Consider the following 22,503-nt stretch of genomic DNA (forward strand, 5'->3'; position numbering starts at 1 on the left):
TACGCGTAAACAACACTAGATGATGACCGACCTTTGCTCGGTTTTTTTTTTGATAACGCCATCTTGTTGTGTCTTTAAAGAGGTTAGTTGCCCTCAATTAAGAAAAATAGTATTCTTATTCGCCAATAGATGTCGGGAAGAGTTGATTATTGAAAACACGAATAAAACAACATTTTCTGAAAATAAATCGTAGCTAGATCGATTTATCGCCCCCGAAATCCCCTGTTTACTAAATTTTATGAAAATCGTTGAAGCCGTTTCTGAGATTCAGACTATATACATATATATCAATATACAAGAATTGCTCGTTTAAAGGTATAAGATAACAGATAAAGATTATCGTGGAGCACAAAATGTCGTTAGAGCAATCCAAAGACAAAATTAAATCTAAATATAACTATTCTTCAGATAGCCTTACTTAACAAAATTAACATTCGATATTATATAAACACAAGTAGGCAAAGAAAAAAAGCTCAATACCGTTTCTCCCTCTACTTGTCAAGCTATTTTTTGATAGTTATTGACGTCTGCGTTCTAAATACAAAATCTTCATAATTCTTTTTTTCACCATTACAACAAAAAATGCCAATAACAAAACAAAAGAGAAAAATTTCTGTTGTAATATTTTGAGTAATTATAGTCGAATTTCGATTACCGTGTGAACACTGGCTTATTTAATTTAATGGGTTTGGTTGACTTTAAAAGACTTCCTTAACCTTACTTGTTTACTCTTTCATGGCCACTCCAACCGATAATGTTCATGAAACTTATTTAGTTATCCCATTTATAACAACAGTGCTATTTAAAGCTTCTGAACGATGAAATTGACCCTTTCACACGCTATTTATGCCTAATTTAGACTGCATTATTCACGTTGCACGTTACAACATACGTTATTTAAGAACATCGATATATTACTATCGATGTTTAGGAATTAAAAGTAGTGTAAGAAAAAATTATGTTATTGTAAAAAAGCTGCTTTTCAGCATATTATCAAAATAACCCTTCTACTCATATAGGTTCATAAAATATTTATTACTACTGATACTCTACGCTTTTTTAACAATAAAATCATTTTTTCTTAAACTATTTTTAATTCAAATTTAGTACAATTTATTTTCTATTTTTTTAGTTGGATTTTCTATAAAAGCGTATCTTGTTAGTTTTTTTTTAAACTATTTTTTATTTTTCGTTTTGTAGTTGAATTTCAATTTTTTCAAATTTTTTTTCCATTTTTTTTTAATTGTAAATTGTCATCGGTCCTTAACTGTATACCAAATTTCGAGTTAATCCGCCATTTTGAAAGGGGTCAAAATGATGTTCAAAGATTCCGTTACAAACATACATACATCTGAAGCTATTATAATAAAAGCGTATTAAAAAAACGGAAACATCCTTAAAATCTGTCAATCGAAGGAAATTCATTATATTGTTTCCAATATAAAAAATACTACAATATACACCAAAAAGATTTTCGTTACAGATGAACGTGATTCGATCTCTTGAAAACAAGCACGGTCGCATTAAACATTCAAAGGCTACACACGTGGCGGCCTCGGCTTACATAAAATAAGTGGTTGTTATGAAATTAAGGAGCTAACCACAAGCTGTCTGCTACGTTTTTTTCGGTGCGCTCCCGTCAGCCCCAGTCGAATTACTGGACACTAATTGGACTGTGAAATGTGACGGACGACGCGAGAAAAATACCTTATTTACGAATGTTTTGCCTTGGAAAATTATTAACAGAAATTACGGGCTATTTTCTTTCGAAGCGAACAGTGAGTGCTAACTGAATTCAGAGATAAAACTATTTTAAGATGTTTGAGAAATCGAACAATACTGCATCGTTTACAACAATATACTAGGGAAGATGTTAGGGCTTTAAAATAATTTGCACAGTGTTTTCTAAAATTTTCTAGTGTCATGAATTAAATAAAAATACTACTATTCCTTACGACGTGCAAAGATCGATGCAAAAAACAAAGAATGCACGAACCATTACAAATTGTAAAAACAAAATAGTAAACGAGTAATTGATTCATAAATTAAAAGTAGCTTTGTTCAAATAAAGTGTACTTATTAAATTGCAATCTAAAATATGATAGAATTAACACAGCGACATAAAATATATTAAAAAGCGCTGCCCACAGAATGATATTAGAACAATTCTTTTCGCTTATAATAAACTCAATGTTTTTTTCTTAGATTATTGACGGCGATCACTTTTTGTTTTTACAGAAACATTCAGTAGTCTTTATGATTGCGTTATGTGTGAATAAGTTCACCGCTCATCTGGATATAAGTAACTATCAGAGATTATAAGGATGAGCTTATGGTGTCAATTGTGTTTGCTAACACTTGACCTGTTCTTCAATGGGTATGCATGACTGCTTTGCAACAGAAATAGGCGGTATAGTGGTACCTCTCTGGGCAGGCTTAAGTTACGCCTTACCACCTGTGGTAACGCAATTTTCTATATTATGATTATCATGATTTTATTGCACGATGTTTATTCCTGAACTTTGGAAGTCATTCATATTAATTATTACGGAATTCCTTAGCTAAAAATGGTATAGTTGTATCGCTTGATACGATTACACCGAGCTACTCATTCTTTAGGCCACAACGATTTCAATATATCAAGTAACTTGTTGCATCCAGCCTTGCCTAGACTCAACTACAGCCGTAACCTTATTGGCGTAATAAAAAAAAAACTTGTAATATTTAAACTGTAATTTCGAAAAATGTTTATATACCAACTATATATTTCACCTACTTGAACTCTTGCCTCCGTGAGGTCGATCTTCATAGCGATCTCTTCTCTTGTGTAGATATCGGGATAGTGCGTCTCCTGGAAAGCTCGTTCTAACTCCTTAAGCTGTGCTGAGGTGAATGTTGTTCGGATTCTTCTCTGCTTCCGTTTCTCCGTTAGTGATCCTTCGTGACTTCCGTACACTTTGTATGGCAGACCCGCTGTGGGAAAAATAAATGAATTCAGTACTAATAAGAATAGCAAATCAAATTACAGTCATTAAAATAATTTATAATCAATTTAATTTAATTTCTGATATGATATAGCCTTTTTCCAGAATACATTTAAAAAGAGATGTTTCTAATTTTAATACATTTTTGATTATCGAATTGTCACTCAAAAATGTCTGTATCGGTGTCTGAGCGGCAATTATAATTTTCTTTTATTTTCACCAGAATTTATGGAACATCCTTTTATTATTACAGTTAATTTTAATAAATGAAATTCATTGGCAAGTAAATGTAATCAAAATAATTTGAATACAAGAAAATGCAGTCTGCTAAATATTAAAAGGTGGTGAAATCTTGTAAAACATGGTTTGTTATCAATGCAAAGAGCAGTGTAGGGTTCTACAAAGCGGCCATTTTTGTCTCCCCGCCCGTCTAAAGGCCCTCACCCTCTTCACTGACTATATACCTACTTTGCCTACATATACTTAATCAAACTAAGAACTTTCTTTGAATCTTTTTTAGCATTATTTTTTTTTTAATTAAAGTAGTTCTGTTAGATTATGTCAAAGATTTCAATGTACTTTGAGATTCAGAGTATATTCGATGTATTTTACAGTTTATTTCACAAGCTTCAACGAAGAGGTCACCATTCGGACCGTAAAATTTTAAGAAATAATTATGACGTTTTCAAATCCAAAACTAAGAATTAGTTTCAGCTCCTTGTTTCACAATATACCATTTCTATTATGTCGCTTCCTAAGCCTTTTCACTGCAAGCTAGGCTTCTTATATTATGAAAAACAGTTTCACGAAGTTAAATAATAATAATTGTAATATGATAATAATAATTTTTTTCCAAACGTTATCACACAGTGTTGTAGCTCATAAATCAATAATCTATTTATTTATATTTTCAAAATAAGCAGTCCCCGTTCGAGTTAATAAAAAATTCTCAACCAATCCTTGAAGGCAAGTGAAATATACAATACGGTGTATGAGAATTGGTCTCATCTCCTTGTTTCACAATATACCATTTTTACTATGGCGTTACCTAAGCCTTTTCACTGCAAGCTAGGCTTCTTATATTTTGAGAAACAGTTTCACTAAATCAAATAATAATAATTGAGAGTTTTTTTTTAAAACGTTATCACACAGTGTTGTATTTCAAAAATAAAAAATCTGTTAATTTATTTTTCACAAAATAAGCACACCCCATACGAGTTAGTTAAAAATTCTTAACCAATCATTGAAGGTACTAAGTGAAATATAGAATACAGTGGAAAAAATTTTCGTAGCGCGGTCTGTCGCGTGGATTATGTATCGATCGCAGCTCGTAGCTACGACGTAGCGTCTTGCTACACGAGACTGGGAATTTTCATTTCTTTTCTAGTTGAATGTAAACGAAACTGAACTTTGCATTCTTCTTCCAGTGTGAATATTACATATATGCAGAATATTCTACGTTGCATATAAAAATGCAGTAACTGTGTTTATGTAACTATATAGGTGCCTAATATCTTAAACATTTTTCTCTAGTTGTAACAAAAGTTCTTACTTTAATACTTTAATAAATGACAAACGGCTTTATCGAAGAAGAGTTTAATACAACTAATAACTTTTTTATCCTATAATATCTATCTGGACATATGTTCTTATAGATGAACAAAAAAGAGCAAACACATGAAGCATTCAAATTTGAAAAAATCAAAAGCAAATTAACTATATGCTTATTCTATATATTTAACTGATTTTTTTTAATTGTTTATATGGGTGGACGACCTCACAGCCCACCTGGTGTTAAATGGTTACTGGAGCCCATGGACATCTACAACGTAAATGCGCCATCCATCTTGAGATATAAGCTCTAAGGTCTCAGTATACAAAGGCTGCCCCACCCTTCAAACCAAAACGTATTACTACTTCACGGCAGAAACAGGCAGGGTGGCGGTACCTACTCATGCGGACTCACAAGATGTCCTACTACCAGCAATAATAGATTTGCTGTTCAAAAACTCGATTGAAGTTTAAAACACAATTCCTGTGCGTACAGCGACAAATCCCGTGAACCAATAACAGTAAACAACATTAGACATTTAGTTGTTGCGGCGTAGGTACATCGGGGGACCGCAGACCGCACACGCGCAGCGACAATTACCTCAAATGAACCGGAATTAATCGAGACTCGGTTCTTGGCCGAGCTGCGGTCTCATTTGCATTATTAATAGAGGCTGCGAGGACGGAGGGCCGCGGGGATGTCACTGCCCCCGCACCGCGACCCGCGCCCCCGCGCAATTTGCGGGACCTAATGAAGAGGATCTCGCCAAGATGTTTCTGTTCATAAGATGTTTAATTTGAGTTTGCATTTTCGTGGGTCAGAACGTTGGTCCGCTCATTGTTATTGGGGCTTTATGTTTTAGGGTAAGTCGAACCTTCACATTTTCATTATAAACATTGATTCGTAATAAGATTGTTTGCAAATTGGCCTTTCGCTTGATTGCTATGTTTGTTACTGAACCCATTGTTAAATGGTTACTGGGGTCCATGGAAGTCGTAACGTAAATACGTACCTTTACGTAACGTAAGTAGTCTGAAGTCGAAGTCTCAGTTGTCTTATTCATCTGACTGTCCCATCTTTCAAACCGGAACGCATGATTGATTTCAGAAATACGTAAGATGGCGGTACTTACTCATTCAAGGTCGTACATAATCTTAAACAAATTTATACATTTTTCGATTTTGACTTTATCACACAAGGCCGTACATTTTCAGGAAATATAATTTAATTGTCAAATCCCAAAGCGCGAATCAAGCACAGCTCTTTTTCACATAGTTTTCCATTTTTCATAAAGCTTTTCATTGCAAGCTAAATGTGTTCTATATTTGGTAAAATCTTGTGATTTTATGCCTGTCATTAAAAGTTCAAACTCTAGAAGATAATTGTAACCGATCTAACAATTAATAATCATTTAATTAAAACTCGTAAGTGTTACTCTTATTAAATAATAACACTACTGAATCTCATCGGAGCACATGGCGCTAGTTAATCGCCAGATGCATATTAATTCACAGGTGATATGATCCATGACCCCCCGACCCCAGCAATCGCTTTCCATCGCAGCACCCTCTGAGGAAAATCTGTTAATTACTAAACGGCGAGACTGCTTGAAGGGCGCTAAGGATCACGTCAAACGGGTTTTGACTCGTGAAAATTTGCATATTGAATTTTAACTAATATTAATTAAGAAATATATTCATTAATAGTTTGTTTATTTGCGTAATAAATCGATGGCATTCACGGAACATTAAAAGATTCAAAATGAAAAGAACACAATAAAATATCAAAATAATATATATGTTTTTTTTATGTCTGATATTTCGAATGTTTTGGGCAATTCTTATGACGATAGAACACTAAGTAACCCTGATTAATTGCATTAAAGTCACTGTTGCTGATAACTTATAAAAATAATAATAATCCTGAAGCAGTCAGATTAGACGCTTAATTGGAAGGGGTCTTTGAGATTTATGAATGTTATCTAAATGTATGATTCATTTACGCAGAATAAAAAGTGCAGGATTACACGTAGATAATTGACCGCTCGTATACTATACCAAAGGGCGGAAGTGAAGCTTGTAGTAGCTCTTCGTCATTTTTTTCTTAATTGCTTAGATGGGTGAACGAGCTCACAGCCCACCTGGTGTTAAGTGGTTTCTGGAGTCCATAGACATCTACAACGTAAATGCGCCACCCACCTTGAGATATAAGTTCTAAGGTCTCAGTATAGTCACAACGGCTGCCCCACCCTTCAAACCGAAACGCATTACTGCTTCACGGCAGAAATAGGCAGGGTGGTGGTACCTATCCGTGCGGACTCTCAAGAGGTCCTACCACCAGTGAAAATATCATACGAATGCTCTTCAATGTTCTCCTACCGATTAATGTTTTACTCGATACACAGTTAATCTGTAAATGTTTGTTCTATTAATTCCTCTACACTAATACGAAATATCTATGTCAAATCAAAATGCGGCTCTTTTATAAGCATTTCTTAAAATGCTGAAAAGTTATACCCTCAAAAATTGATACTGGTGGTAGGACCTCTTATGAGTCCGTACGGGTAGGTACCACCACCCTCCCTATTTCTGCCGTGAAGCAGTAATGCGTTTCGGCTTGAAGGGCGGGGCAGCCGTTGTAACTATACTGAGATCTTAGAACTTATATCTCAAGGTGGTTGGCGCATTTATGTTTTAGATGCATATGGGCTCCAGTAACCACATAACACCAGGTGGGCTGTGAGCTCGTCCACCCGTCCAAGCAATAAAAAAAAAAAAAAACAGAATCAAGCTTAGGAATCTGTTTCAGAAAAATCAATAATGTATAACATCGCTATGAAAGATAAAATTCTGACTAGGATATTACACGACGATCCGTCCAGGCTGGAGATGGTTCATTTTTCTCACGTCAGGTGAAAAGTTCGCCGGCATCCATAATGCAGGCGATGTCGGCACGTCATCGCGGCATACTGCGGCACTGCTCGGGCCGCATTTCACTTCACTGAAGGGTTGCCGGCGAGATTAATGAACCTACTTCACCGAACCTTCTTGTAGACTTTTTTAACGCACTTTATTGCTTTAATCATTTTTGATTGGCGCTATAATGCATATTGGTGCGTCCTAGTTTACCAGTGGTATGATTAAATCTACAATTATTGTGGATTTTCATTTTTAGACTGCCCTTTTGAATTTTAGTCACGAAGTATTTTTTTAATGCTTAGATGTGTGTACGAGCTCACAACCCACCTGGTGTTAAATGGTTACTGGAGCCCATAGACATCTGCAATGTAAATGCACCACCCACCTTGAGATATAAGTTCTCAGATCTCAGTATAGTTACAACGGCTGCCCTAGCCTTCAAACCGAAACGCTTTACTGCTTCACGGCGGAAATAGGCAGGGTGGTGGTACCTACCCGCGCGGACTCACAAGAGGTATTACCACCAGTAATCATAAAAATTTAAGAGTGAAAGAAAACCTCATTAATTTTCATTCTTTTTTAATTTTTATGTGATTGATTCGGTAATTCAACTCATGGCTCACCTGACGTGATGACAGTAATCGGAATATTACAGCATTAATGGTGCCACAATTGCTTAGCAAGTTCACGTAAGTTAGTTACATTAGATTATTGATATTGACAGCGTAGGTAACGTAATAGCAAACGAGCAATATAAAAAAAACATAAACATGTTTCCCATGTAACGTACAGCACCAATATATTTTATATCACAAATAAACATGTGGATAAATTTGCGTAATGGCCGCAATAAAACCGGCACATGGTACTTATGCGCTTTCATATTTTTCTCACCCGCGAGTCTGTATTCGTTTGTTCATATTGTATAAATTAAATACAGGTTCGTATATTGAATATTTGCGTTTATTCTTATTTTATTAATTTAAATTACAACTTGCCATGCACGGGTGTAAAAGGCTGGAACGGAAGAGAGTGCTGCCAAGCGCCAAACATAAATTTAGCAACTTAGAACTTAGGTGTTACCATTACAATATTACAATATAATTCTAATGTTCATATTTTGATTGAACACATATGAAATAAAATGAAATTCAAACCCACTGAATAATTACACACTACACGCAACTTCACATTAGTGACTTTCATTTAACTTTGTTTACATCGATATAAATTTTCAAGATATAAATATTTTTTTCTTATTGCTCTTGTAGGCAGACGAGCGCACGGCCCACCTGATGGTGAGTGGTTAACGTCCCCCAAAGACTTCAGCAATGCCAGGGGCAGAGCCAAGCCGCTGCCTACCTACCTTTAAAATATCTTTGACTATAGTAAAAATATAACATTAATTTATAACATTTAAATATCTTAAAATGTATCCAGCTCGATATATTTTATCGATACATCTTATGCTTTAAACAAAGAATAATATGTTCTTCTATGACCAAATATTCCAGAGAATTTCTAGGTGAAACTAATACAGATGAAGCATCTGACTTTGTAGAAGTCGTTTAAAATATTTACTTGGGGCTCTCACAGGACGTTCCAGCTCTAGACAGGATCTACGTAAAGTGAGCCGGACTGACGAAGCAATCTACAGATTCTGCATAAAGGAGGTAGAAACTATGAGATATCTTTTGAAGTGACAACTTACCAAGGACTAAAATGAACATTTTGGGTAATATTTACTCAGAAAAAGATGTCTGTAGACGCTTACATATATCCAAAAACTGTTGCAGGACGCATGCAGGCTGTATTGTCAGATGAGAAGTAGAAGACGCGAGAATTTTCCAATTGTCTAAACATCGGGCACTTATTTGCCCACCCCATAAAATCCAAGAGACTACTGCAAAGGGAGTGATTCCGGTAGCCATCGATATCTTTGTTGAGGACCTTTGGCGTTCAGAGTTTAGGTGTACCTAGTTATTGTGTTATCTATACTTATAAAAAAAATTGAAGTGTCTGTTTGTAATATTGAAATACAGAATTAAATTCGATACATAATTATGTTAGTGAAATATAAAATCAACATAAAACCACCACACGTGAAGCGTTTAAAACGAGGGCTCGAGAACTGTTTCTCAGAGTTAGCAGACTCATCTAATTGATATTTATTTATATTTATTTTTATATGTATATATTTATCTATTATATATGTATTTGTTTCAGTACGAGTATTTGTATGTTATATACTATACCTATGTTAAAGTTTTTTTTTATTGCTTAGATGGGTGGACGAGCTCACAGCCCACCTGGTGTTAAGTGGTTACTTGAGCCCATGGACATCTACAACGTAAATGCGTCACCCACCTTGAGATATAAGTTCTAAGGTCTCAGTATAGTTACAACGGCTGCCCCACCCTTCAAACCGAAACGCATTACTGCTTCACGGCAGAAATAGACAATAATATCAATATCACACTACACCTACCAAGGTTCTCCCTGCACTCCCCTAAGGTAGACTGTCAGAGAAGGCCTATGGTATTAAATCCGCCTTTATACTGTCAAGTATAGAAAGTTAAAAATATATAAATAAATAAAATCCATCTGTAAAAATTATAATTTAATAGCTCAATTAGCATTTGTAGAACAACAAGTCTAAGGAGCTGTCGTATCGTCATTTAATAGTAACATCAATTAGTTTAATTCTGTTACCATTGTTCTATGGAAAGAATGTACAAAAATGATATATTATAAAAAAAAAATTGGTACTAATTCTATTGTCAGCCGAAAATGTTAACTAGTTTTTGCAAGACAATAAGTAAGCCCGTACTTTGGCCCGTATTTTTGGCATTTGAAACTGACAATAACAATTTCTATTCAAAAAATAAAAGTCGTTTCTCTCTTCGAATGTACCGCAGTAACATTGTAGAAGTTACGATCGCGGCACCAGGCGCAGTTCAACCGTGAGATATTGCCTTTTTTATGACCCACTCTACTATACTATACTAGGACAGAATAGATCACATGATGCGATAAAATATTGTCCTCGGTTCTGGAACAAAATCGAATTAACCCGTCCACTTGCATACAAAAGCGACTTGCGAATACAGATAGCCGATATTGAGTTAGGATCCGACCTTGTTTTCCCTCATGGTTATGTCCCGAAACTTGAAGAGTCCGTTCGAATAAATAAATGTTCCTCTAACAAAAGATGTGTTAAGATTTACTACGTGCTTTAGGCAGTGTGTATTTGAAGGAATATTATTACTTATGTAAAAATCAAATCTTTGAAAAGAATGATGTGTGAAATTTATTATTATCATCACTATACCATTTTAAAGAGTTTAATGTATTTTAAAATAGTGCTTTGTACGTACAAAACGCAAATAATTGTACTTTTAAATAACATTAGTAGCACAGAAACAACAATCTTATTACAACGCTGTAATTCTTGTAATTGTGCAACAATTAATACGCAAACTTGTAATTAATTTCCGCGTGATTAACGGGTATAATCCGGACTTACTCGAGATTACGTGAGAGTTGCCGCTCGAGGTGAGTTATTGTGTTGCGTGGGGGAATGCGGGGAGGGTTGCGATCGCGGGGCGAGGGGTAGTCCTCAGCCGCAAGACTCGGAGAAGGCTCGCTCGAGCAACGTTGTCCTCCCCTTAAGATTCTCGCGGACGCCGCTGCCAATTAGGGGCGCAATCGCTCACGCGGCGAGATGCACCCTAACCCACCCCTTGGAGGCAACGTCCCGCCCAAACGTACTCTCTGTTACGCGACTGTCGTCGACGTCCTTGCATTCGCCCTATCCGACACTTATTTTCCAAATGAAAACGGTTTTGCTTTACTTTAACAAAGAGTAAAGTAATCAAGCTTAATAATAGACGATCTGAAAACCTTGAGACTTGAGTTCAGAGTCTCAATTATATTACAATAACGACTGTCATATTCTTCAAACTGGAACGAATGCTTGGTTTACAGCAGAAACCTGCAAGAGATTCGTGCCACTGTATTTCATAACAAGCCGTACTACGTAACAGTAAAAAGTGTGTAAAATAAAAATTATTCACGCGCAATTCATTCAATCGAGGTGAAACTTTCTTCAGTTGTTGTTATCAGTTTGGGGAAGGTTTCTGGCATTAGAATAAGTAGCGGCCGATTCGTTTCAATAAATGTATTTCAAATATTGGGTCAGACACTCACAGTCAAGCTTGGCCGTATTAAATCGTTTTATTTTTTTACGCGTGCATGCGGCCAAGATGCGGATGTTGAAATGGGTGTGGTGTGACAAGAAGGGGCAAGATAAGGAATGAGTATATAGTAAATGTGAAAGTAGCCCCGATAATTAACAAATTAAAGAGCGGACGGTTAGCGTGGTGTGGACATGTGCGTAGAGAGAAGATGCATGTGACTAGGAGATGTATGGAAATGGTAGTGCAAGGTAGAGGGGGAAGAGGTCGACCGAAGAAGACATGGATGGAGTTTGTTAATGACGATATGAGAGAGAGATGAATGAGTGTGAGGAGTGAGTTGAGCTAACGGCTGATAGAAGAGAATGGAAGAGAAAAATTAGCTGTGCCGACCCCACCTAGTGGGATAAAGTGAAGAAAAAGAAGAAGAAGATCTTTTTACGAGTGAGTACCGGTGAAAAACATTCGCATGTTCTTAAGATTAAAAATAGCCATTATACTAATCAAGTAGTTAATTATTGAGCAATTACTCCAGAGAATTTCAAGGCAAACTAATACAGATGAAGCATCTGACTTTGTAGAAGTCGTTTAAAATATTTACTTGTGGCTCTCACAGGACGTTCCAGCTCTAGACAGGATCTACGCAAAGTGAGCCTGGCTGACGAAGCAATCTACAGATTCTACATAAAGAAGGTAGAAACTATGAGATATCTTTTGAAGTGACAACTTACCAAGGACTAAAATGAACATTTTGGGTAATATTTACCCAGAAAAAGATGTCTGTAGACGCTTACATATATCCAAAAACTGTTGCAGGACGCATGCAGGCTGTATTGTCAGATGAGAAGTAGAAGACGCGAGAATTTTCCAATTGTCTAAACATCGGGCACTTATTTGCCCACCCCATAAAATCCAAGAGACTACTGCAAAGGGAGTGATTCCGGTAGCCATCGATATCTTTGTTGAGGACCTTTGGCTTTCAGAGTTTAGGTGTACCTAGTTATTGTGTTATCTATACTTATAAAAAAAATTGAAGTGTCTGTTTGTAATATTGAAATAAGTGCTATTTACTACATGCATATGAATATATAACTATATATACGGCACATACACCAAAATATTTTTTTTTACATTTTTTTCTGTCTGTCTGTCTGTTTGTTCCGGCTAATCTCTGGAACGGCTGGACCGGTAGCTGATGATATAAGAAATAACTTAGGCTACTTGATTTAGTCTAGCTTCGCCCCGCGGCGTCACCCGCGGTACGATAATACTAGGCTGCACTAAAAGTATCGGGAATGGAATATTTCCACTGTTCCTGTCATATTAAAATCTTTTTAATTGAAAACTCCTTGGTTTTAAATATCGAATACCATTTATTTATTTAACAAAAAAGTTTCTCGGTCTTGTCACGAGGTTTTGTCAAACTTGTTTAGTCGTTGAGAAAATGGAATTGACTCGAGAAAATTCAAGAGCGATGATTTATTATGACTTTCGAAGTGGTTTAACACAAAAATAGTATATTGACCGGATGATTTCTGCATTTGGTGATGAAGCCCCATCCAAAACCACAATTTATCGCTGGTTTGCTGAGTTTCAACGTGGACGTGTCAAGCTCAGTGATGATCCCCGTCAAGGTCGTCCAAAAACTGCAGTCACCCAAGAAAACGTTGATGCTGTGCGTAAGCTGATTGAGGAAGATCGACATGTGACATACCGCGAAATTCAGGCAACTTTAAACATTGGCATGAGTCAAATACAAATAATCTTGCATGAACAATTAGGTGTAAAAAAGTTGTTTTCCCGATGGATACCGCATTCGCTTTGTGAAGAGCAAAAAGCGGCTCGCGTTACTTGGTGCGTCAGAATTCTCGAAAGATTCCACGCAGGATCCTCAAATGCTGTATACAACATTGTATCAGGTGACGAATCCTGGATATACGCGTACGAACCCGAAACAAAAAACCAGTCACGAGTTTGGGTGTTCGAAAATGAGTTAAAGCCAACAAAAATTGTTCGTTCACGGAGTGTTGCAAAAAAAATGGTGGCCACGTTTGTCTCCAAAACCGGCCATGTTACGACTATTCCTCTTGAGGGACAAAGAACAGTTAATGCAGAATGGTATCCTAGCATTTGTTTGCCACAGGTTGTTTCTGAACTCCGTAAAGAGAACTGCAACCGCCACATCATCCTCCATTACGACAATGCGAGTTCTCACACCGCGCACAGAACAAAAGAGTTTTTAGAGCAAGAAAACATAGAATTATTAGACCATCCGCCGTACAGCCCCGACCTAAGCCCTAATGATTTCTATACTTTCCCTAAAATAAAGAATAAATTGCGTGGACAGAGATTTTCATCACCTGAAGAAGCTGTGGACGCCTACAAAACGGCCATTTTGGAGACCCCAACTTCCGAATGGAATGGTTGCTTCAATGATTGGTTCCATCGTATGGAAAAAATGTGTCAAATTTCGCAGAGAATACTTCGAAAAGCAATAAATACATTTTTAAATAGTAATGTTGTGTCACTTCGTTAATTCCCGAAATTTTCAGTGCCGCCCTCGTAACCGCGGATAACATCGCCAGACTCAGCTATCAATAATAAAATTTAATGTTTCCGAAGCGAAGTGAGGGGGGGTCGCTAGTCATACATATATTTCCAGTATGTTCTCATAGCTCAATAGAAAATTCGAGCGCTTTGAGTCGATGAACGTAGAAGGTTTTTTATTTATTTAATGTTTTTTTTATTATAATAATTAACTAGGCAGCGGCTACATTCGCCACATATGATTGAAAAATAAAATTGGAGGTTATTCTTTAAATGCAATCGAGGATATTTTTTAATACTAAATATTTATGATACCAATGACATTAATACTAATTACAACATATCGCACTAGTAGGTAAGTAATATACAAAAATAATACCAGAAGTTAAAAATAATAAAAAGTAAGAATATGTAATTATTACATGTGAATTTGGAGTCTTTAAGTCTTTAGTCACTGGGAAAGTAGAAGGAAAACGTCCTAGAGGTCGGAGCCCCAAACGTTGGTCCGACCAGATCTCCGAGCAAACCAGCGGACCACTTGGCGCTGCACTACACCAGGCAACTGACCGGAAACGATGGAGGCTGACAGTCGACAAGCTAAATCGGAGTCACGATCCTCAGCAATGAGGGAGCGATGGAGAAGAAGAAGAAGAAGTCTTTAGTCTATTCGCGTATAAATAATCATAGTATTTTCGTGCCAACCTTTGTCAAATATATACGATAATAAAATGAGTAGATGATTAACAAAACCAAAACAGTATAACAAAGTGTAACAGTATAACACTAAGGTAGTTGTGAAGCCAGAAAAGAAAAGGTAAGATTCTTGAAAAAGCAGTAAAGACCTGCTCATTAAGCTGGATGGATGGAAATCAAGCGTAGCTGGAAAGTAACGTTTCTGACTTTATCAAAGCTAAAACCTGGTCGGTGTCTATTCCCGATGTTACTCTTGATTTTATGCTTTATGGTTGTTTTTGTGTAGTCTTTATGTATGTCTTTATGTAGGCAGTGGCTTGGCTCTGTCCCTGGCATTGTTGAAGTCCATGGGCGACTGTAATTACTCACCATCAGATGGACCATACGCTCGTCTGCCTACTAGGGCAATAAAATTTATATATTAAGAGCAAGATAAAATAAAAAGTGTTTCTTTTCAAAAAAAAAAACAGTATTCTGCAGATAGGTGTCATTTTTTACCTTATTACTTGCAAGTCTTTGTATTATTACCACTAGACAAATATAAGAATGGTCCATCCACATTTATTTATTTAACCATATAGTGCACCAGATCTTTCCATTTATCGTCGCTCCATTAATCAAATACATCATATGGAAACAAGCCACAACTTGCCACTTAGTAGATTTTAAGCCATCTTTGCGGAAAAAATTGCCATAAGCCTGAAGAAATACTGACCATGCGAATGACCATCTGAATGGTATGCCTCAAATAGTGGTTCCAGTCAATAGGAGATAAACGGGCATACCTATTGGTGGTTCAATTTATAGAAATACGGTAGAAATGGAATGGAATGAAATGGAGCTAGCTGTTTGAAATTTTTTAGAGCTTAAGAGCCTCTCCGTTTTGTAAATGTCGACATCAGTAATGAGGATTTTTGATGTATAGAATTTCAGCCCATCGCATTTGATGCTATTTATTTTTAAAGCTGAGCTAAACATATTACAAACTACTCGGAACAGAAGATAAAATAAAATGAAAGACCTATTAGAATACTGATAGCATTTTGGTTAATGTTAACGTCAATAAATTAAAACTTTACTTTAACTATTTGATTCCGTCGGATTTTACCTGAAAAACATAGTTTGCAGGCGAATTATAATATAAATATTAATGTTTTGAAAAATAAACACCTACAATTTTGTTGCCTTTTAATAAAATAAAAAATAAAAAGTGCTTAGATAGAAATGAGCCTACAGATATCAAAATGCGAGTGCCGCTACCCATATCAAAACAGGAAATCAAATTCTCAACTATGTTATACATATAAGAACTGTCACTCTGTTCCTGCGAACTCATAAATCACCCAACTACCAGTTACGCAAATTTATAAACTTTTGGCAAGTTTCAATTTCATTAAATAATATGGAGTCATTCGTTAACACGTGCTAAATACGTATTTCCTTATTAAAAAGTCCCACTTGGCAGCGCGGTCTGGATACTGATATGTGGATCTTGCTTTTAGTCCATGACGGCCTCCAATGATTTAGCTTTGAGAATAACGACAACTGAAAACTTGTTCTGTTTTGTCTGTAAAGAGCCAAAAAATATTTTTAAAACGAAAAAAAAACTAACCTTTCTTTCTATATGTTATGCAATCTTATGTAAACATCTCAAGACTCTAGCTCATAAGAAAATGATTTGAAATTAAAATATAGTTAGTAAAAAAACACCAAAAATATCTTGAAAAATATTGTTCTTGTATGTACAAAGATATCCATTCATACTTATGCCAATATAAATAAATTTTATTTTACAATGTGTATTAAAATATCAGCCAAGTAAAAGGAAATATTCCTTAGTTCGTCTCCTAAAAACAGTGTGTGTGCAATGGGGATGAGAGTTGTAGAGGCACATAGCTTGGACTATGAAATACTTATCGTAAAGACTAAAAATATGTAGTGGAGAGAAGAAGAGAATTACCAAAGCGGTACCAGAAGTTCTAGAAGCAGTTGTGTACCTATGCCACTTAAAGTGCTCGCGAAGGCAAATTAGTGCATTGGCATTACGAATATTTGTCTAAAGAGACAGAATCTGGTTAATCACGATGTCAACCAATCAAGAACTATACGGGTGCTAGACACATAGTAATACATATTTCTGCATTCCCCGTCCGAATGAGATACACAGATTCTGCAATACTTTCACACTTATGTAGAAGAACTTCATTAGTACAAAGGAATAATACTTCAGAACAGTTAAGGAGATGGAGTAGAACAATTCGAGTAAGAAGATCTTTAGAACGAAAATATAACATTTTTGAAAGGTTTGAGCTCCTGGATTGTGTAAAACTAAAACTATTCTTTTAGTCACAAATAATGGATCATTTAGTTTCAAATAATTAAAAAATGACAGAATGCTCGGAGTGGTTTGAGGCTACAAGATCGAGATAATTCTCAATTTATTGTAAAAATAAAAATAAAAATGTGACATTTTTAATAATAAGTTATACCAATAAATCAACTTACTTGTTTCAATGCTTTCAAAACTCTAAAAGTTTTAACGCTTGTAAATACCTACGGTTTTTCGTTGGGACTGACGCTTATTTTTTTTTAAATAAACATAACAGCACATAATTTCATTTCAATAGGACAGGCAAGAACTAAGCAGTAACGGCTTGTCTGATATTGCTGACGTTAAGCGATGGTAACGCTTTTCCATTAGTTGGGAACTATCAAACTTAATTTCCATTTAAAATAAACTATTCTCATTTTTTTGTTGTTTTAACATTTAATTCGGACATTTAATTCGAGATAAAACAGAAAAATGGGCCAAAGGAGTGACAGAATGGTGTCCAAGATATAAAAAGCGAAATAGAGGAAGACAGCAACGTAGATGGGAAGATGACATCCAAAAAGTGGCCGGAACGACTTGGATGAGAAAAATGCAGGATAGAATATTATGGCCTATGTTGTACAGCAAGACGATCAAGAAACCGGTGTCGAATAATAAAACTAGATAATAAGTGTATTAAAAATGTAACTTTAATTAGATTGTGAATAAAGGCTTATCTTATCTTATCTTATTCTCAAAATTTTAACCGAATTCAAGAACGAAGCGGCTCTCTCGTTTAGACTGTATTTTTTTGTATTACCTTAGAATATTTTTCTTGGTGAACCTATTATAATGAATCTTTCTTCGTATATTAAAGTGGGTGCTTTTCATGTGGTTCCATATAAAGCTTATCGAGATCTGACCAGTAGGTTTTGAGTTAACATGAAGAATGCATATTTAATTGACTTGGACTACATTGTTGATATTATTATTATTTTTATTTTGCTATTTATTATACTGTTGAAGGTGGTTTTACTTTTTCTTAAGTTTTTTAAATTCGTTATTTTACTATTTTAAATTTATTTGTGAAATACTTTTAAAGTTATACTGATGTTATAAGCATATAAGTTTAAAAAATAATAATTACATATTACCAGTAACTTTACCTGGTTCAACCTTGTGACACAAATTTTCTCTAGTTCAACTCATGGAAAAAGGGATATTTAATCTACACCATGTTTAAAGAATTACCATCCGTAACGCTGGAAGTAGCTGTAGCGAAGGAAATAAAAGAATTTGGATTTTTTTATTTAATAAAATTTAAACTAAGGGTATCATTTACAAAAATGAAAAGAAATAAATTAAAATAAAAAACGTAACAAAAGAAAGAATGGACAGAACTAAAAGGGATAATACTTTTTTGCTTAGAATTTTTGTTTTTTATTCAAATACCATGTACTGAATTACACTTTTAAGCCATTACATAACATAGATAATTATTTTTGTCATACCTTCTAAACAGATTTTAAAAAAAATGAGCAAACTTTTATTCTATTCTATCAGTCCACAGACGTCCACTGCTGGACATAGGCCTCTCCCAAGCCTCGCCACAGACTCATTGCGTTGGATGGCCTACCTTTCAATCTAGAATGTCTGATTGCTTGGCGTTATAAATGACCAGGCGTACCTACACGTATCGCGTGAATCGACAATGCCAGTGCTCAAATCCCGCAGCAGGTATTGTTACCTATTGGTATTTCTAATGAAATATGTACTTAACAGTCATATTCAACAATATAAAAATTTCTTTTAAGTCGTCGTGTTCTAAAGGATAAGACGTCCGATTTTTCTAATAAAATAATGTATATACGTACTTAACAAATGTTCACAATTGACCTCCACGGTGAAGGAAATAACATCGTGTAATAAAAATCAAACCTGCAAAATTATAATTTGCGTAATTACTGGCGGTAGGACATCTTGTGAGTCGGCATGGGTAGGTACCACCATTCTGCCTATTTCTGCCGTAAAGCAGTAATGCGTTTCGTTATGAAGTGTGGGACAGCCGTTGTACTGTAAAATCTCAGAACTCATATCTCAAGGTAGGTGGCGGCATTTACGTTGTAGATGTCTATGGACTCCGGTGACTACTTAACATCAGGTGGACCATGAGCTCGTTCAACAAACTAAGCAATAAAAAACGTAGACCTCAGAACTGAAGATACCCAGCGACCCCACTACACTACAAAATCCTTTCGAAAAGTAGTTCAGGTTTGAAGGGTAAGAACAGTCATCATAATGAAATTTAGACTTCGTGTCTTGAACCCCCTTTTTGGGTTGATGGGCAGTGTGAATGTTCATTGTAATGTCTATAGATTTCAGTAATCACACAACACCCGGGTACACAGCCTGTCCACCTACCTGCCTATATAATAATTAAATCAAAAATTTGTAGAAAAATCATGTGAAGAGTTGGTAACGTGAAATTTCGAGATGCTAGCAGTTTTTATTCTTATCGAAGTAGTTGTACTCTGTATGAATTAATTGTTATCGAAGCATCGAAATTGAATCTTCAATCTAATGTTTCATGATGGGACGCAGTATTTACTGGCTAGCATCTACGGAATAAGCAGAAACCGGAAATGTTTTGAATTAAGAGGTACTGTAGTCAGCTTTTTTTTTTTATTGCTTAGATGGGGGATGAGCTCACAGGCCACCTGGTGTTTTTTTTTTTTTATTGCTTAGCTGTGTGGACGAGCTCACAGCCCACCTGATGTTAAGTGGTTACCGGAGCCCATGGACATCTACAACGTAAATGCGCCACACACCTTGAGATATAGTTCTAAGGTCTCAGTATAGTCACAACGGCTGCCCCACCCTTCAAACCGAAACGCATTACTGCTTCACGGCAGAAATAGGCGGGGGCGGTAGTACCTACCCGTGCGGACTCACAAGAGGTCCTAACACCAGCTTGCTATCATTCGTGTTAAATGCTGTAACCTACACAATAAAAATTCAAAGGTTATTTATTATTCACTAATTCATACAATAAAGTAAAAATTGAAGTATTTATGTGAGATTCGAAGTAAATTATTTTAAACTCATGTTATTTAATGTCATTTTGCCTTACCTACACATGCCTTACCTACACATGCCTTTTCTATTTTTTTATTTTGTTTTTTTTCCTGGCAGCATTTAGGAGTCCAGCATAGTTTCAGTAACAGGAGAATTATATCTTGAAACTAACAGAATTTAATGCGAGTGTATTATCAGTATGAAATGAATGAATATACAAAATACTTTCTTATGTACCTATTCAAGATAATTTTTAAAACCAAAATGATTCATGATAATGGGTTGAACTGTTCGTCAGGAATTTATTGTTTTACAAAAAGCTAATAAAAACAGCGCATCTAAGAAAACTAACGTGACATCTGTCCAGAAATAATGAAGCTATATGCTATTTAATTTCATAAAAAACAGTGATGTCATTAGATTGATACAACATCACTGTTAATGACGCAAATTCTTTAACAAAACCCGGTTAGAGAAAAGGAACTGAGAATCTCCTCTGAATCTCCACTCAAAACTGAAAAGGCTTAAATGTCGGAGTCGTACTAGCCGATTTAAATTGTTTCTTCAAGAACACCAATTTTATTTATTACTTAATATATTGTCATTACAATTGATTCATTAATCAGATAGTAGTTAGTCAAGAACCCAATCAAATTTTATTGATAGGTATACTATGAAATAAGTTTAATTTAGGCGAGACTGCAACTCCAAAGAATTGGAATATTTATACGTTAAATACATTTTATTTCAGTTTTTTACACTAAAGCATTAAAAGTTACTCAAAAATACGGATGCTTGCTTTCTTGTTTACTATTACCATATGGTTATTTAAGCTTAGTTATGGTACTTACGCTGTAAGTTCATGGATGGTGGGAAAATGTGGTGATTCCTCATAGCAGCATCTTGTGGTCGTGCACACTGTGGAGGAGGAGGCTGATACCGCATGCCTTGGTACCGGTAGGCAGCCTGCGACATCTGCCCGCACGAGGCTAACTCGCCCCATGATAGCTCACCACTTCCAGTGCCCAAGCAAGCGCCGTCAAACCCACCGCCGGCTCCACTTAAGTATCCGTACTCCATAATTTAAATTTTTCGTTCCTACTATCTAATCAGTTCAAAACCTAGCATGGGCTCTAACCAAACTTTGATGAGGAAATTATTCAAAACAACAATAATTACACGGCGAAAACGCCGCGCCGCGCGGGGCGCGAGCGTCTTGTGTGAGAGGGCGCCGCGCGAAGGTTCACAACCACATAATTGGATGAGCCTCGGGTATATTGAATTATGCCGATTACAGATGGTATCGGGCCTCTGTGATAGTTTTTGCCGACGCGGAGGACCGCGCGCTCGCCCCACTCGAAATCGAATGATAAGCCTAATTCAATAAGGGCGAGCCTCGAGGACGGGGCGGGGCGTGCACCCCCGAAGGCAGGCCAATGGTCGCTGTCGGCGGCGTAGCTAGCTACCCTGATTGGCGGCTGGCCACCCCCGCTCTCAGGCTTCGCTCGGGAGTGCGTGTCACGACACTTGTCTACTTTTCTTTTCGCCGACAGTTCCTTTGTCATTGAGGAAAATAAAAAAGTTGTAATTAACGGTCCAGGTATGTATGTATCTAATTAATGATTGTAAGTATTAGCACTTAACCTTGCAAGTTACTTCTGTCTTACTTCGAAGTTATGTTTGATGATTTTGAATAGTTCAAAGTTTACGTAAGTTTTTAAAATCAAAGCATCTTATATACAGCTTTTCGAAACCTACTTTTTAATTATTTTTTTTAGCGAACTAGGTATCAATAATATTAAAAAAGTCGCCATGGTCTAGAAGGATAAAACGCCATGTTCTCGTCTCAAGCTATGCCAGTGGGCCGGGGTTCAAATCCCGCTGGGAGTAAATTCCTAATTATGTAGGCAATGACTTCCGTGATGAAGGAATGACATCGTATAATAAAAACTAACCCCGTATTATTATTTTTTGCGTTATTATTGATGGCGGAGCGTATTGTCAGTCCATACGAATATATATTTACACTGATTATTTGTTTATCCAAATACAAATGATATTTCCACCTCATGTTCAAGGTAAGTGACAATATTCACGTGATGTCTACGAGATTTAGTAACCACTTACCACCAAGTAAAACATGAACTTGCTCGCTCATGCAGAATAATAATAAAACGAATTATAAAACTGTGACACTGTAAACTCCACCGACATAAATTTTACTGCT

General features: G+C 36.0%; 1 protein-coding gene across 1 annotated transcript in view; it reads right to left on the reverse strand.

The window, feature by feature from the left end:
* The window catches only part of LOC114245293 (paired mesoderm homeobox protein 2B), a 43,233-nt gene extending 21,610 nt beyond the window's left edge, over nt 1–21,623 (reverse strand). Inside the window, exons 1-2 of the mRNA XM_028177420.2 lie at nt 21,128–21,623; nt 2,777–2,973 (exon numbers count right to left, since the gene is read on the reverse strand). Of these exons, the coding sequence (XP_028033221.1) occupies nt 2,777–2,973; nt 21,128–21,356 (426 nt within the window). The 5' untranslated portion in view covers nt 21,357–21,623. The remainder of the gene's footprint in view (nt 1–2,776; nt 2,974–21,127) is intronic.
* Between the last annotated feature and the right edge of the window lie 880 nt (nt 21,624–22,503).

Source organism: Bombyx mandarina, chromosome 13, assembly GCF_030267445.1.
Source record: "Bombyx mandarina strain Sakado chromosome 13, ASM3026744v2".
Taxonomy (NCBI): domain Eukaryota; kingdom Metazoa; phylum Arthropoda; class Insecta; order Lepidoptera; family Bombycidae; genus Bombyx; species Bombyx mandarina.